The 12,847-nt window shown below is 45.9% G+C and overlaps 1 protein-coding gene across 2 annotated transcripts; it reads right to left on the bottom strand.

Moving 5' to 3' along the window:
* Positions 1 to 364: 364 nt before the first annotated feature.
* LOC138801970 (uncharacterized) lies at positions 365 to 9,343 on the bottom strand. Of its 2 annotated transcripts, none has more exons than XM_069985064.1 (3): positions 8,655 to 9,343; positions 4,179 to 4,241; positions 365 to 979 (listed from the first exon to the last, which is right to left on the bottom strand). In XM_069985064.1, the coding sequence occupies exons 1-3, from the start codon at positions 9,257 to 9,259 to the stop codon at positions 889 to 891; spliced, it is 759 nt and encodes a 252-aa protein (XP_069841165.1). In that variant the 5' UTR covers positions 9,260 to 9,343; the 3' UTR covers positions 365 to 888. The 2 variants fall into 2 exon arrangements, with proteins under 2 accessions (XP_069841165.1, XP_069841166.1); XM_069985065.1 differs by having other exon boundaries at positions 365 to 961.
* Positions 9,344 to 12,847: the final 3,504 nt, after the last annotated feature.

The raw sequence follows: 12,847 nt of genomic DNA, 5'->3' as shown, positions 1-12,847 counted from the left end.
TGCGTGTTTTAAAGTAGAACAATTGTATAAAGCCAACCTGCGTTTTGCCTGCTTATTTTTAAGACTGATTCACGCAGCAAATACGTCAAGTGGGTTTGTACCCTAAACCTGAACAGGTCCCTAAAAATATCTGATTTTGAAATTTTACTGAAAATTTGGAAATTTGCTGCTTATGTTTTAAGCTTTCTATTGTCTAAAAAAATGAAAGATAGTTTATTAAATGCCGCCAACATAAAGTAGATATGTTGCTAATGCTATTTAATATATAATTTATGTGGCATAACCATTTTCTGTATAGGCAAAAAAGTTTCAAAGTTGGAAAAATGCATTTTTTCACAATTTTTCACGTTATTTTGGGTTTTTTCATAAAGATTTGTTATAAGTATCGACTCCAATTTACCAGAAATGTTAATTACAATATGTCACGAGAAAACAATCTCAGAATCAGCCAGATAGGTAAAAGCATCCTGAAGTTATTAATGAATAAAGTGATACTGGTCAAATTCATAAAATGTCTCTGTCCTTAAGGCCATTTCAGGCCCGGTCCTTAAGGGGTTAAAGTGGTTTTGCCATGAATCAATCTCATCAAAACACCCTGAAAGGCTGATAATAGTTGGTAACTCAGTTGCTCTCTCAATGCATTGACTTCCTTCTGAGCTTCTGCTTATACAGAGCAGCAACCTGAAGAAGAACACCTGCAGTGTAAAGCATGGGGGTCATTGAAGTAGTAAGTGGAGTTTAGACTATTTTAGATTCCAGCAGATGATGCAACTAAGCAGAAAGCACTGATCATGTGTCACAGCGGAATTGTAGGAAGTAAGTAGCAGGTAAACATAACCCAGAGGTAATAAATTAGTCAATCACGTCTCAAATAGTTTGTATATATCGTCATTGTTTCTGATGTTTATCTTCTGTATCACTGAGAATTGTCAGAAGGATCTTCATCCTCATCATCATCAGGTCAGTCATTATATCCAGGCTAAATGGAAAGAACATAATGTTAGTGGTTACTTATTCTAAAACACTATGCACATATTCTTATCACACATACTCATACATGGCCACTTTCTCCCAGAGACAGCACCGCTCTTGTCTCCAGGTCAGGTGTGGTTTGCAATTAAGCTCCATTTACTTCAATGGAACTGAGTTGCACTGGATAACCCCTTTAATAAGCCAATCAAAATGTGTCAGTGTGGAGCCGGATTAGAAAGCATGGCAGAAACAAAAACAGATTGGTAAAAATAAACTCCATGTAAACACCCTCCCTAGCTTCCCCCATACACTGGAACTTGCTACCTTGACACTTCCGGCTCTAACCCATCTCTTCAAATTAGGCCACAACCTAAAATAACCCTGTGGACACCTCACGGCACTGTGACCAGCTACCTCCCCCACCCTGTAGATTGTAAGCTACCGCTCTCGGGCAGGGTCCTCTCTCCCTCTGTGAGCCCTCGCAGGCAGGGTCCTCTCTTCCTCTGTGAGCCCTCGCAGGCAGGGTCCTCTCTTCCTCTGTGAGCACTCGCGGGCAGGGTCCTCTCTCCCTCTGTGAGCCCTTGCGGGCAGGGTCCTCTCTCCCTCAGTGAGCCCTCGCGGGCAGGGTACTCTCTTCCTCTGTGAGCCCTCGCGGGCAGGGTCCTCTCTTCCTCTGTGAGCCCTCGCGGACAGGGTCCTCTCTCCTTATGTAATCCCTCGTGGGCAGGGTCCTCTCTCCCTCTTTGAGCCCTCGTGGGCAGGGTACTCTTCCTCTGTGAGCCCTCGCGGGCAGGGTACTCTCTTCCTCTGTGAGCCCTCGCAGGCAGGGTCCTCTCTTCCTCTGTGAGCCCTCGCGGGCAGGGTCCTCTCTTCCTCTGTGAGCCCTCGCAGGCAGGGTCCTCTCTTCCTCTGTGAGCACTCGCGGGCAGGGTCCTCTCTCCCTCTGTGAGCCCTTGCGGGCAGGGTCCTCTCTCCCTCAGTGAGCCCTCGCGGGCAGGGTACTCTCTTCCTCTGTGAGCCCTCGCAGGCAGGGTCCTCTCTTCCTCTGTGAGCCCTCGCGGACAGGGTCCTCTCTCCTTATGTAATCCCTCGTGGGCAGGGTCCTCTCTCCCTCTTTGAGCCCTCGCGGGCAGGGTACTCTTCCTCTGTGAGCCCTCGCGGGCAGGGTACTCTCTTCCTCTGTGAGCCCTCGCGGGCAGGTTCCTCTCTTCCTCTGTGAGCCCTCGCGGGCAGGGTCCTCTCTTCCTCTCTGAGCAATCGCGAGCAGGGTCCTCTCTTCCTCTCTGAGCACTTGCGGGCAGGGTCCTCTCTCCCTCTTTGAGCCCTCGTGGGCAGGGTCCTCTCGCCCTCTGTGAGCTCTCGCGGGCAGGGTCCTCTCTCCCTCTGTGAGCCCTCGCGGGCAGGGTCCTCTCTCCCTCTGTGAGCCCTCGCGGGCAGGGACCTCTCTCCCTATGTAAACCCTCGCGGGCAGGGTCCTCTCTCCCTATGTAATCCCTCGTGGGCAGGGTCCTCTCTCCCTCTGTGAGCCCTCGCGGGCAGGGTCCTCTCTTCCTCTGTGAGCCCTTGCGGGCAGGGTCCTCTCTACCTCTGTGAGCCCTTGCGGGCAGAGTCCTCTCTCCCTATGTAATCCCTCGCGAGTAGGGTCCTCTCTCCCTCTGTGAGCACTCGGGGGCAGGGTCCTCTTTTCCTGAGTAAGCTCTTGTGGGCAGGGTCCTCTCTCCCTATGTAATGGTCATTTTATTTTTTAAAGATTTGTTTATATCTTTGCTGTCAGTGCATACTTACCTTCTGTGCTGTGACCCAGCAACCCGTTCTAGCAGCTCTCTGTCCTGTATTTTCAGGCCCCGCCTCCTCCATCTGTCAATCATTCTGGAGATGGTGGCGGCCTGAAGATACTGCAGAGAACGGATGAATGAGATGCCAGATCATAAGCAGATGGATGTACTACTGCTTCTGAGCTGGAAATTGACAGCCCGGGTATATGCATATCCTATATACATATCTGTCCTGTCAGTTTTCCTTTATTGTTATTGGCTGCACATTACCCGTTTACACAGGAAGATGTGCGGCCAATAACTATACATTTTGTATAGTTGCTCTGAAGACATGGTCAGCCGAAGATCAGGCGTTTTCCCCATCCTCAACTGACCGCTCTCACTTGTACACGGGCCAATTATCGGCCGCAGGGACGTTTCTAACAACAATCCTGGCTTAGAATCGGCCAGTGTAAAAGGCCATTAAGCCCTCGTGAGCAGGGTCCTCTCTCTCTATGTAAGCCCTTGTGGGCAGGGTCCTCTCTTTCTATGTAAGCCCTTGCGGGCAGGGTCCTCTCTCTATGTAAGCCCTTGCGGGCAGGGTCCTCTCTCTATGTAAGCCCTCGTGAGCAGGGTCCTCTCTCTATGTAATCCCTCACCGGCAGGCTCCTCTTTATGTAAGCCCTCGTGGGCAGGGTCCTCTCTCTCTATGTAAGCCCTTGCGGGCAGGGTCCTCTCTCTCTATGTAAGCCCTTGCAGGCAAAGTTCTCTCTATGTAAGCCCTCGCGGGCAGGGTCCTCTCTCTCTATGTAAGCCCTCGCGGGCAGGGTCCTCTCTCTCTATGTAAGCCCTCACGGGCAGGGTCCTCTCTCTCTATGTAAACCCTCACGGGCAGGGTCCTCTCTCTCTATGTAAGCCCTTGCAGGCAAGGTTCTCTCTCTACGTAAGCCCTCACGGGCAGGGTCCTCTCTATGTAAGCCCTTGCAGGCAGGGTCCTTTTCCTATGTAAGCCCTCGTGGGCGGGGTCCTCTCTCTCGCTATGTAAGCCCTCGCGGGCAGGGTCCTCTCTCTCTATGTAAGCCCTCGGGGGCAGTGTCCTCTCTCCCTATGTGAGCCCTCACGGGCAGGGTACCCTCTCTCTATGTAAGCCCTCACGGGCAGGGTCCTCTCTCTCTGTAAGCCCTTGCAGGCAGGGTCCTCTCTCTCTCTATGTAAGCCCTCGTGGGCGGGGTCCTCTTCCTATGTAAGCCCTCGTGGGCGGGGTCCTCTATCTCTATGTACAAGTCTGTTATTTACTCTATTCGTGTTGTTTTCTTGATTTTATCTTACGTTTTATATGTTAACCCCTTATGATGTGCACTCCAGAGGCGCTCTGGAATCATATATAATATAATAATACAGTGCTTTCGTGAGTCAATAAAAAAAAAATGTAACCACTAAATACACACTCACACTTTTAGATGTGAAAACATGTCATGTAGAGACTTCAGATCATCCATTGTGTCTTCCTTTAACCTAAAATGTTAGTTACATAAGGAAAGTAAAAAGGTACAAAAATAAATATTGAATTTAAAATGCAAAGTCGAATCACACCCCTCTCGCACATTTTTGAAACCTTGGTGGGGAGGGTGGGATAGTTGGAGGTGGGGGGGGGGGGGGGGGGGGAGGATTAAAATCTTTTGGGTCTGAGGACATATGTTATTGTATTACAATGATGAATACATTTGTATGCCAGTTTTGTCCGATATTTATAAGATGTAAATGTGAGATTCTTTTTGTTTAACACAATAAAAATAAGCTTTGACATTAAAAAATATAGTCCCTCCCACCATGCATCAGGGCAGAACAGACATCGTATTCTCTTTACACACTGAGAACATTTGTCGTTTGCTCATTGATCTCTGTTATCAATGCTCTCTGTATGCGCCTCCGATGCGCTTCACTCCCCAGCCGGCAGAACCTCAGACTCTTTCACTCCGTAGAGCATGTGTGTCCAAACTGCGGCCCTCCAGCTGTTGTGAAACTACAACTCCCATCATGCCTGGACAGCTAAAGCTTTGGATTTGGCTTTCCAGGCATGATGGGAATTGTAGTTTTGCAACAGCTGGAGGACCGCAGTTTGGAGACCCATGCCGTAGACCATGGATGGGGAACCTTCAGCCCTCCAGCTGTTGCAAAACTACAATTGCCTTCTTACTTGGGCAGCCAAAGCTTTAGCTTTAATTTTAGTTTTGCGAGAGCTGTCAGGCCGAAGGTTGCCCATTCTTGCACTAGGGCGCTTTTACAGAGAGAGATTTATCTGACAGATTTTTGAAGCCAAAGCCAGGAATGGATTTGAAAAGAGAAGAAATCTCAGTCTTTCCTTTGTGACCTGTTCTCTTTTATAGTCACTTCTTGTCTTTGGCTTCAAAGATCTGCCAGATAAATCTCTCTTAGGCCCAGTTCACACTGAGCAAAAACGGTGGAATTCCGCTGTGCTCAGTGTCCGGCAGCCTCTGAATGGAAGGACACTGCAGGACACCGAGCACGGTGGGATTCACACTGAGCAATTGTCAGCACCAAACGGACGATGCACGATTTCTCGTTTGTCGTTGTCTGGATTTACACGAAATGATTATTGTATAAATTTGAATGATATAACGATAATTCACACAATAATCGTCCCAGGTAATAGGGCCTCAAGTCTGCTCATTGTATGCAAGCAAAGCCATGCCCTCATGTCATGCCCAATAGCTGCACAGTATTGCCGATGATAATGACTTGCCCCCTCCTCTCAGAAGATATACTTCTCTCTGGTGTCATCTATTGGATATAACTCCTCTCTGGTGTCATCTATTGGATATAGCTTCTCTCTGGTGTCATCTATTGGGTATAGCTCCTCTCTGGTGTCATCTATTGGATATAGCTTCTCTCTGGTGTCATCTATTGGGTATAGCTCCTTTCTGGTTTCTTCTATTGGGTATATCTCCTTTATGGTGTCATCTATTGGATATAGCTCCTCTCTGGTGTCATCTATTGGGTATAGCTCCTCTCTTTTGTCATCTATTGGGTATAGCTCCTCTCTGGTGTCATCTATTGGGTATAACTCCTCTCTGGTGTCATCTATTGGATATAGCTCCTCTCTGGTGTCATCTATTGGGTATAGCTCCTCTCTTTTGTCATCTATTGGGTATAGCTCCTCTCTGGTGTCATCTATTGGGTATAGCTCCTCTCTGGTGTCATCTATTGGGTATAGCTCCTTTCTGGTTTCTTATATTGGGTATATCTCCTTTATGGTGTCTTCTATTGGATATAGCTCCTCTCTGGTGTTATCTATTGGGTATAGCTCCTTTCTGGTGTCATCTATTGGGTATAGCTCCTCTCTGGTGTCATCTATTGGGTATAGCTCCTTTCTGGTGTCATCTATTGGGTATAGCTCCTTTCTGGTGTCATCTATTGGGTATAGTTCCTCTCTGGTATCATCTATTGGGTATAACTCCTCTCTGGTGTCATCTATTGGGTATAGCTCCTCTCTAGTGTCATCTATTGGGTATAGCTCCTTTATGGTGTCTTCTATTGGGTATAACTCCTCTCTGGTGTCATCTATTGGGTATAGCTCCTCTCTGGTGTCATCTATTGGTTATAGCTCCTCTCTGGTGTCATCTATTGGGTATAGCTCCTCTCTGGTGTCATCTATTGGGTATAGCTCCTTTCTGGTGTCATCTATTGGGTATAGCTCCTCTCTGGTGTCATCTATTGGGTATAGCTCCTCTCTGGTATCATCTATTGGGTATAGCTCCTCTCTGGTGTCATCTATTGGGTATAACTCCTTTCTGGGAAAGAGCTGCTTAGCATTTTGCCTTTAACAGTAGAGCATGAATGGCTCATAAGTCTCCATGCCTTTTCATTTCTCGTTTTAGTTTCTCGGTTATATTTGGCTATGTCACGGCGGTATTGGTAAGCAATGGTACATATACACTCACCGGCCACTTTATTAGGTACACCTTGCTAGTAACGGGTTGGACCCCCTTTTGCCTTCAGAACTGCCTCAATTCTTGGTGGCATAGATACAACAAGGTGCTGGAAGCTTCCTCAGAGATTTTGGTCCATATTGACATGATGGCATCACACAGTTGCCGCAGATTTGTCGGCTGCACATCCATGATGCAAATCTCCCGTTCCACCACATCCTAAAGATGCTCTATTGGATTGAGATCTGGTGACTGTGGAGGCCATTGGAGTACAGTGACCTCATTGTCATGTTCAAGAAACCAGTCTGAGATGATTCTAGCTTTATGACATGGCGCATTATCCTGCTGAAAGTAGCCATCAGATGTAGGGTACATTGTGGTCATAAAGGGATGGACATGGTCAGCAACAATACTCAGGTAGGCTGTGGCGTTGCAACGATGCTCAATTGGTACCAAGGGGCCCAAAGAGTGCCAAGAAAATATTCCCCACACCATGACACCACCACCAGCCTGAACCGTTGATACAAGGCAGGATGGATCCATGCTTTCATGTTGTTGACGCCAAATTCTGACCCTACCATCCGAATGTCGCAGCAGAAATCAAGACTCATCAGACCAGGCAATGTTTTTCCAATCTTCTACTGTCCAATTTCGAGGAGCTTGTGCAAATTGTAGCCTCAGTTTCCTGTTCTTAGTTGAAAGGAGTGGCACCCGGTGTGGTCTTCTGCTGCTGTAGCCCATCTGCCTCAAAGTTGGACGTACTGTGCGTTCAGAGATGCTCTTCTGCCTACCTTGGTTGTAACGGTTGGCTATTTGAGTCACTGTTGCCTTTCTATCAGCTCGAACCAGTCTGCCCATTCTCCTCTGACCTCTGGCATCAACAAGGCATTTCCGCCCACAGAACTGCCGCTCACAGGATGTTTTTTCTTTTTCGGACCATTCTCTGTAAACCCTAGAGATGGTTGTGTGCGTGAAAATCCCAGTAGATCAGCAGTTTCTGAAATACTCAGACCAGCCCTTCTGGCACCAACAACCATGCCACGTTCAAAGGCACTCACATCACCTTTCTTCCCCATACTCATGCTGGGTTTGAACTGCAGGAGATTGTCTTGACCATGTCTACATGCCTAAATGCACTGAGTTGCCGCCATGTGATTGGCTGATTAGAAATTAAGTGGTAACGTGCAGTTGGACAGGTCGTTAATCGTTAACTGCTATTCAAACGAACGATAATCGAACAATTTAACGATAATCCCTTGGTACCCTATTACATGCAACGATTATCGCACAGAAATTTGTTATATTGTTCTAATGTAAACGATAATCGTCCCGTGTAATTGCAGGCAACGATGGAAAAAATGTGTGTCATTGATCGTTGATTTATGCTGCGTTTACACGTAACGATTATCGTGCAAATTTGCACGATAACGGTCGAATTCGAACGATAATCGTACGTGTAAACGCAGCGAACGACGCACGATAAATCGTACATTTTGATCTTTCAACAGGTTATCAAATCGTCGTTCATCGTACGCAAAAAATTCGCAAATCGTTCCGTGTGAACAGTCGTTCGCCGATTTAACCAATGTGTGAGGTAGGCTAAAACGATCGCAGAGCGAATTTCTGTACGATATATCGTACCGTCTATACGCTGATCGTTATGAAAAAAAATCGTTAATCCGACATCGCTAATCGTACGATCGGGCCAATAATCATTTCGTGTAAACGCACCATTAGATCTGACCCCAAAATCATTGTTAATCGTTCGCTGTAATTTCAAATCATTCCTTTATTTGCTGGGATCAGATGGAGTAAACGATCATAGTAACGACTATTGTTCTATGTAATATGGTGAATGATTTCACCTTAACAATAAACAATCTCGTTTGCGATTATTCATCGTCATACATTAAAAATCGCTTCGTCTAATAGGACCCTCTAAACAATTTGAAGACATAATATAATACACAGCACCTACCTCAGGTTATTGGCCATCCAGGACTTCTCGCACACGGTGTCCCTGGAGGTCTCACCACAGCAGGAGTAGGAGCCGTCTCTATAGGGTTCAGGATGATCCATGAACATTGTAAAGGCTAAAGATGCTGAATAAGCCGTCAGGGGACATAACATAGACTGTGGTGACCTCTGTACTGCCTCACTGTTCTCCTGGACTGTATGACCATATCCCAGTAAGTGGGAAACCTCATGGATAATCGTGTCTTGTTGGGATCTAGATTCTGGATCCATTTTCCAAAATTCTGCACATAGATAGATGGTTCGGTTCTTAGACCTGCTATATACATAAGCAACGCAATACTTGTCCCTCACTGGATCTGGATTCTTTGCAAAGGTCACTTTCTCAAGTTCCTCGATCAGCTCCTTCACCAGACCTGTGGTAAGTAATGGCCAAATAGTCATCTTCCGTTCTCCAAACTCTTTGGGATCTTCCACCAGGAGACTTTTTTTTTTCTTCAGGGCATCTAATAGAAGTCGTAGGGTCCGTCCTTTAGCGTCATAGGCCTGTCTCTTCTCCTCTGCCGATAAGTCTGCCCCAAACCATCTTGAGAAAAGCCTGGAGAACATTGTTCTAGATCCTACAGGTGGTGCGTGATTTCTCTATCGTGTCTTCTATCGTATATAGTGTCTTCTGACGTCCTTTTAATATTGTTGCTGATAATGGACTGGAAAGTCCCGAAGCTTCTTTCACTTTCATTTAGGTACAATATATTTTATTACTCCCTTAGATTTTTTTCTGTCCAAACATTGGCACTCCCAGTTATTATACTCATACTGACTGTAATTTCCAGGAGCAATCACACGATTAAAAGAATAACCTTAGAATTTAATTATATTTCACTCATATTTTTATGAAAACATAAGACATATGGGGTAGTTCCCTAATGTCGTGAGTAGACATGAGTGAATTTACTGTACAAAGGAAGCAAATTGCTTTGTTAGCTCGGCAATCGGCTTATACATCGGCTGCCTGAGAAGTCGGTGCTGCTTGGAAAAGCACCCGTGGAGGTCTGGGCCTTGCTACACGGAGTGATAATCGGACAAATTGAGCGGAACAGACTTTAAAGGCAGCAGGCTGATAAGTCGATTGCCAAGCTAACAAAGCGATTCGCTTAATTTGTACTGTAAATTTGCTCATCTCTAGTAGTGAGTTCCACCATGGGATGCTTGAACATCATACTGTATGGGGGGGTGAAACTGTCAATGAATTGTGCAAGAGCTCCTTTGGAGTCGCAGGTTCCCCCTATGTCTGTATGTATGTTGTGCCTGATTCGGACGATTAACGCTTCGTGTAATATGGCCCATAGAGTCTTTGCTGAGCTTTTATTTCCAGGGGTAGCGCCATGTCACCGAATGTTTTGAAATCGCTAACAGAGACAGACAGAAGGCGAGTGGGACAGGTAAGTATATATCACCGACATGTCCTAGCAAAATATAATTATACCTCGGACAACCTCTTTTAGAAGTAATTTACAAATCTGTATAACTTACTGACACCAGTTCATTTCAGAATATATGCGTCATTGTGCCATGTAAGTCAGTGAAAAGTCCCTTCTCTGCTTTCACTTTCATTGATATCATATAATATGGTTATAAAACACATTTTATCTGTTATATTGTTTTCCTAGAAATGGCACTCCCATTTACCCAAGTTAGATACAGACTAATTTCCAGCCGCAGGGGTTAAAAATTAATTTTGGAAATTCAATAATTTTTTTTTTTTTAATTTTCCAGATTTTGAAGAATAAATAAGCTGCAAAGGGCAGTTGTACAAGGTAAAGTGAGACCCATCACGAAAAGCTAGGTCATAGTGGGGGGGGGGGCTGTTGCGTCATTTAAATTCATTGCAAGGTTTTTTTGGTGCAAAAAAAAGTCAGGAATATAAAACTATACTTATACTAATTTGTTTGGTGTTTTTTTTTCTCAATTGAAGTGCCTTTCATGGGTCAGAGGAAGTTTTTCCAAAATCAAGTGCACCGCAGGGGGTTTTCTCTAGTGGACCTCCATTTTTCTTTAATTTTGTGAAAAACAGGCAACACAGTGGCTCAGCGATTAGCTGGGGTCCCGGGATTCCACCAAAGTCAACATATGCCAAAGGGTTTGTATGATCTCCCTGGGTTAGCCTGGCTTTCTTCTGGGTACTCCGATTTCCTCCCTCACTAAAAACATACAGATAGGTTGTCAGATACTTATGTGGCCGCCCTCCAGTGTTGTCCATGGCTGAAGCACAACCCTGACCTCCAGGAGCATGCTCTGACAACCGCACAATGGGCGCACTGTAGGAGTGCACTCCGGACCTTCCGTATCTCGTTTCCAGTAGGTTAACTACACGAATACACAACGCATATACTGGAACGCTGCAGGTCCACGTGGACAGTGTATTGTGGAAGGCAAGTAGGCAGGGTCAACTGGTGGGGTCAGGCTAGGGCTCACTGTCTGTGTCCTCTCCGTCCTTTTTCTGGTCATACCCTACCTACGTTGTGACATAGGTGAATTTAGATTGTGAGACCTAAAAGGCACAGGGACCAATGTGATAAAAAGCACTGAAATAAGTTGATGCTATATAAATAAAGGAATTGTTAGGCAATGTTCACACAACGTGAGAGACCGGCCATTCCGTAACCCCGGCCGGGTCACGGGATGGCCGGTCTCTGCAAGGATCATCCCAGCCGGTACTGAACTTTTGGCCACAGGGTTCTGATGCCGGTGTACGATGTGTATACGCTCCGGCCGGGATCCCATAGAAGCAGAGGCAGTGTTCCACAACGTGAAAAGTACGGCCGTTGTTGCCGATGGCAACAACGGCCGTACTTTTACGTATAGTAAACATAGCCTTATTGTGTAAATAAATGTATTTTTCACATTTATTAATATAAATATTAAAAAGATGTCCTTTGAAATTAACCCTTTAAAGAAGTATTCCAGTTTACTTTTCGTTCCCCCCGCTGCAGTCTGGCACGTATACTTACCATTGATGATTGGTGTCCCGCAGCATGGCTTAATTCTGGTGTTATGGTGTCTTTTGGATCCTGCTCGTAGTGATCTCACGATACTTCTGACCCATCTTTTTCTACAGCATTTTTGAAAGTCGGACGTCAGGGTCTCCAATGCATCTCCATTAGAGGCTCCCAGCTGACGAATGATTACATGTACTGTGCTTCCCCACAAAATAAGACAGTCCCTTATATTTTTCCCCCAAAAAAACAGGCACTATGTCTTATTTTCAGGGGGAGAGAAATAAGACAACCTTCCCAGTCCTCCCCACAATACTCACCAGAAGAGCGCATCAACGGCGGGTCAGTGGTGTAATGTATGGTGGCAGTGTGCGTTGGGACATGAGGAGGACATGAGGGCCATGGACCAGGCTGTCTGCGGTGCCAGTTTCGGAGGTACACAAGGGAATTAGGTGAGCCAGGGGTGGTAGGAGGCAGCCTTACTTCCGGGTGCCCTAGTTTAGAGTAGGAAGTGCCCTGTTTTCGGGGGGGGGCTTACTTTAGAGTAGCTGAAGTGTCTTATTTCAAAGAACAATTAAAACGCTCTACAAAATATGGTACCAATGAAAACTAGAGATTGTGGCTTTGTGGGTTGAAAAATAAAAGAGCAATAGCTTAGAAGGAGAGGAGGAAAAAAGAAGAATTGTGTTTAAAGGAGAGGTTCGTCGAAATTTTTTATTAAAGTATTGTATTGCCCCCCCCCTAAAGTTATACAAATCCCCAATATACACTTATTATGGGAAATGCACATAAAGTGCTTTTTCCCTGCACTTACTACAGCATCAAGGCTTTACTTCCTGGATAACATGGTGATGTCACTTCCTGGATAACATGGCGATGTCACTTCCTGGATAACATGGTGATGTCACAAACAGACTCCCACAGCTGTGGGGGCTGTGGCTGTTGGAGAGGATGATGGCAGGGGGACACTGAGGGACACAGGGCACTGGAGGGACACTAAGCATCCCCCTGCCATCATCCTCTCTAGCAGCCACAGCCCGCACAGCTCTGCGAGTCAGGTCGTGACATCACCATGTTATCCAGGAAGTGACATCCCCATGTTATCCAGGAAGTGAAGCCTTGATGCAGTAGTAAGTGCAGGAAAAAAGCACTTTATGCGCATTTCCCATAATAAGTGTATATTGGTGATTTGTATAATTTT

This window comes from Dendropsophus ebraccatus, chromosome 9, assembly GCF_027789765.1.
Source record: "Dendropsophus ebraccatus isolate aDenEbr1 chromosome 9, aDenEbr1.pat, whole genome shotgun sequence".
Classification (NCBI taxonomy): domain Eukaryota; kingdom Metazoa; phylum Chordata; class Amphibia; order Anura; family Hylidae; genus Dendropsophus; species Dendropsophus ebraccatus.
Note: the sequence above shows the minus strand (reverse complement) of the source record. Positions and strands in the feature narration are given on the sequence as shown.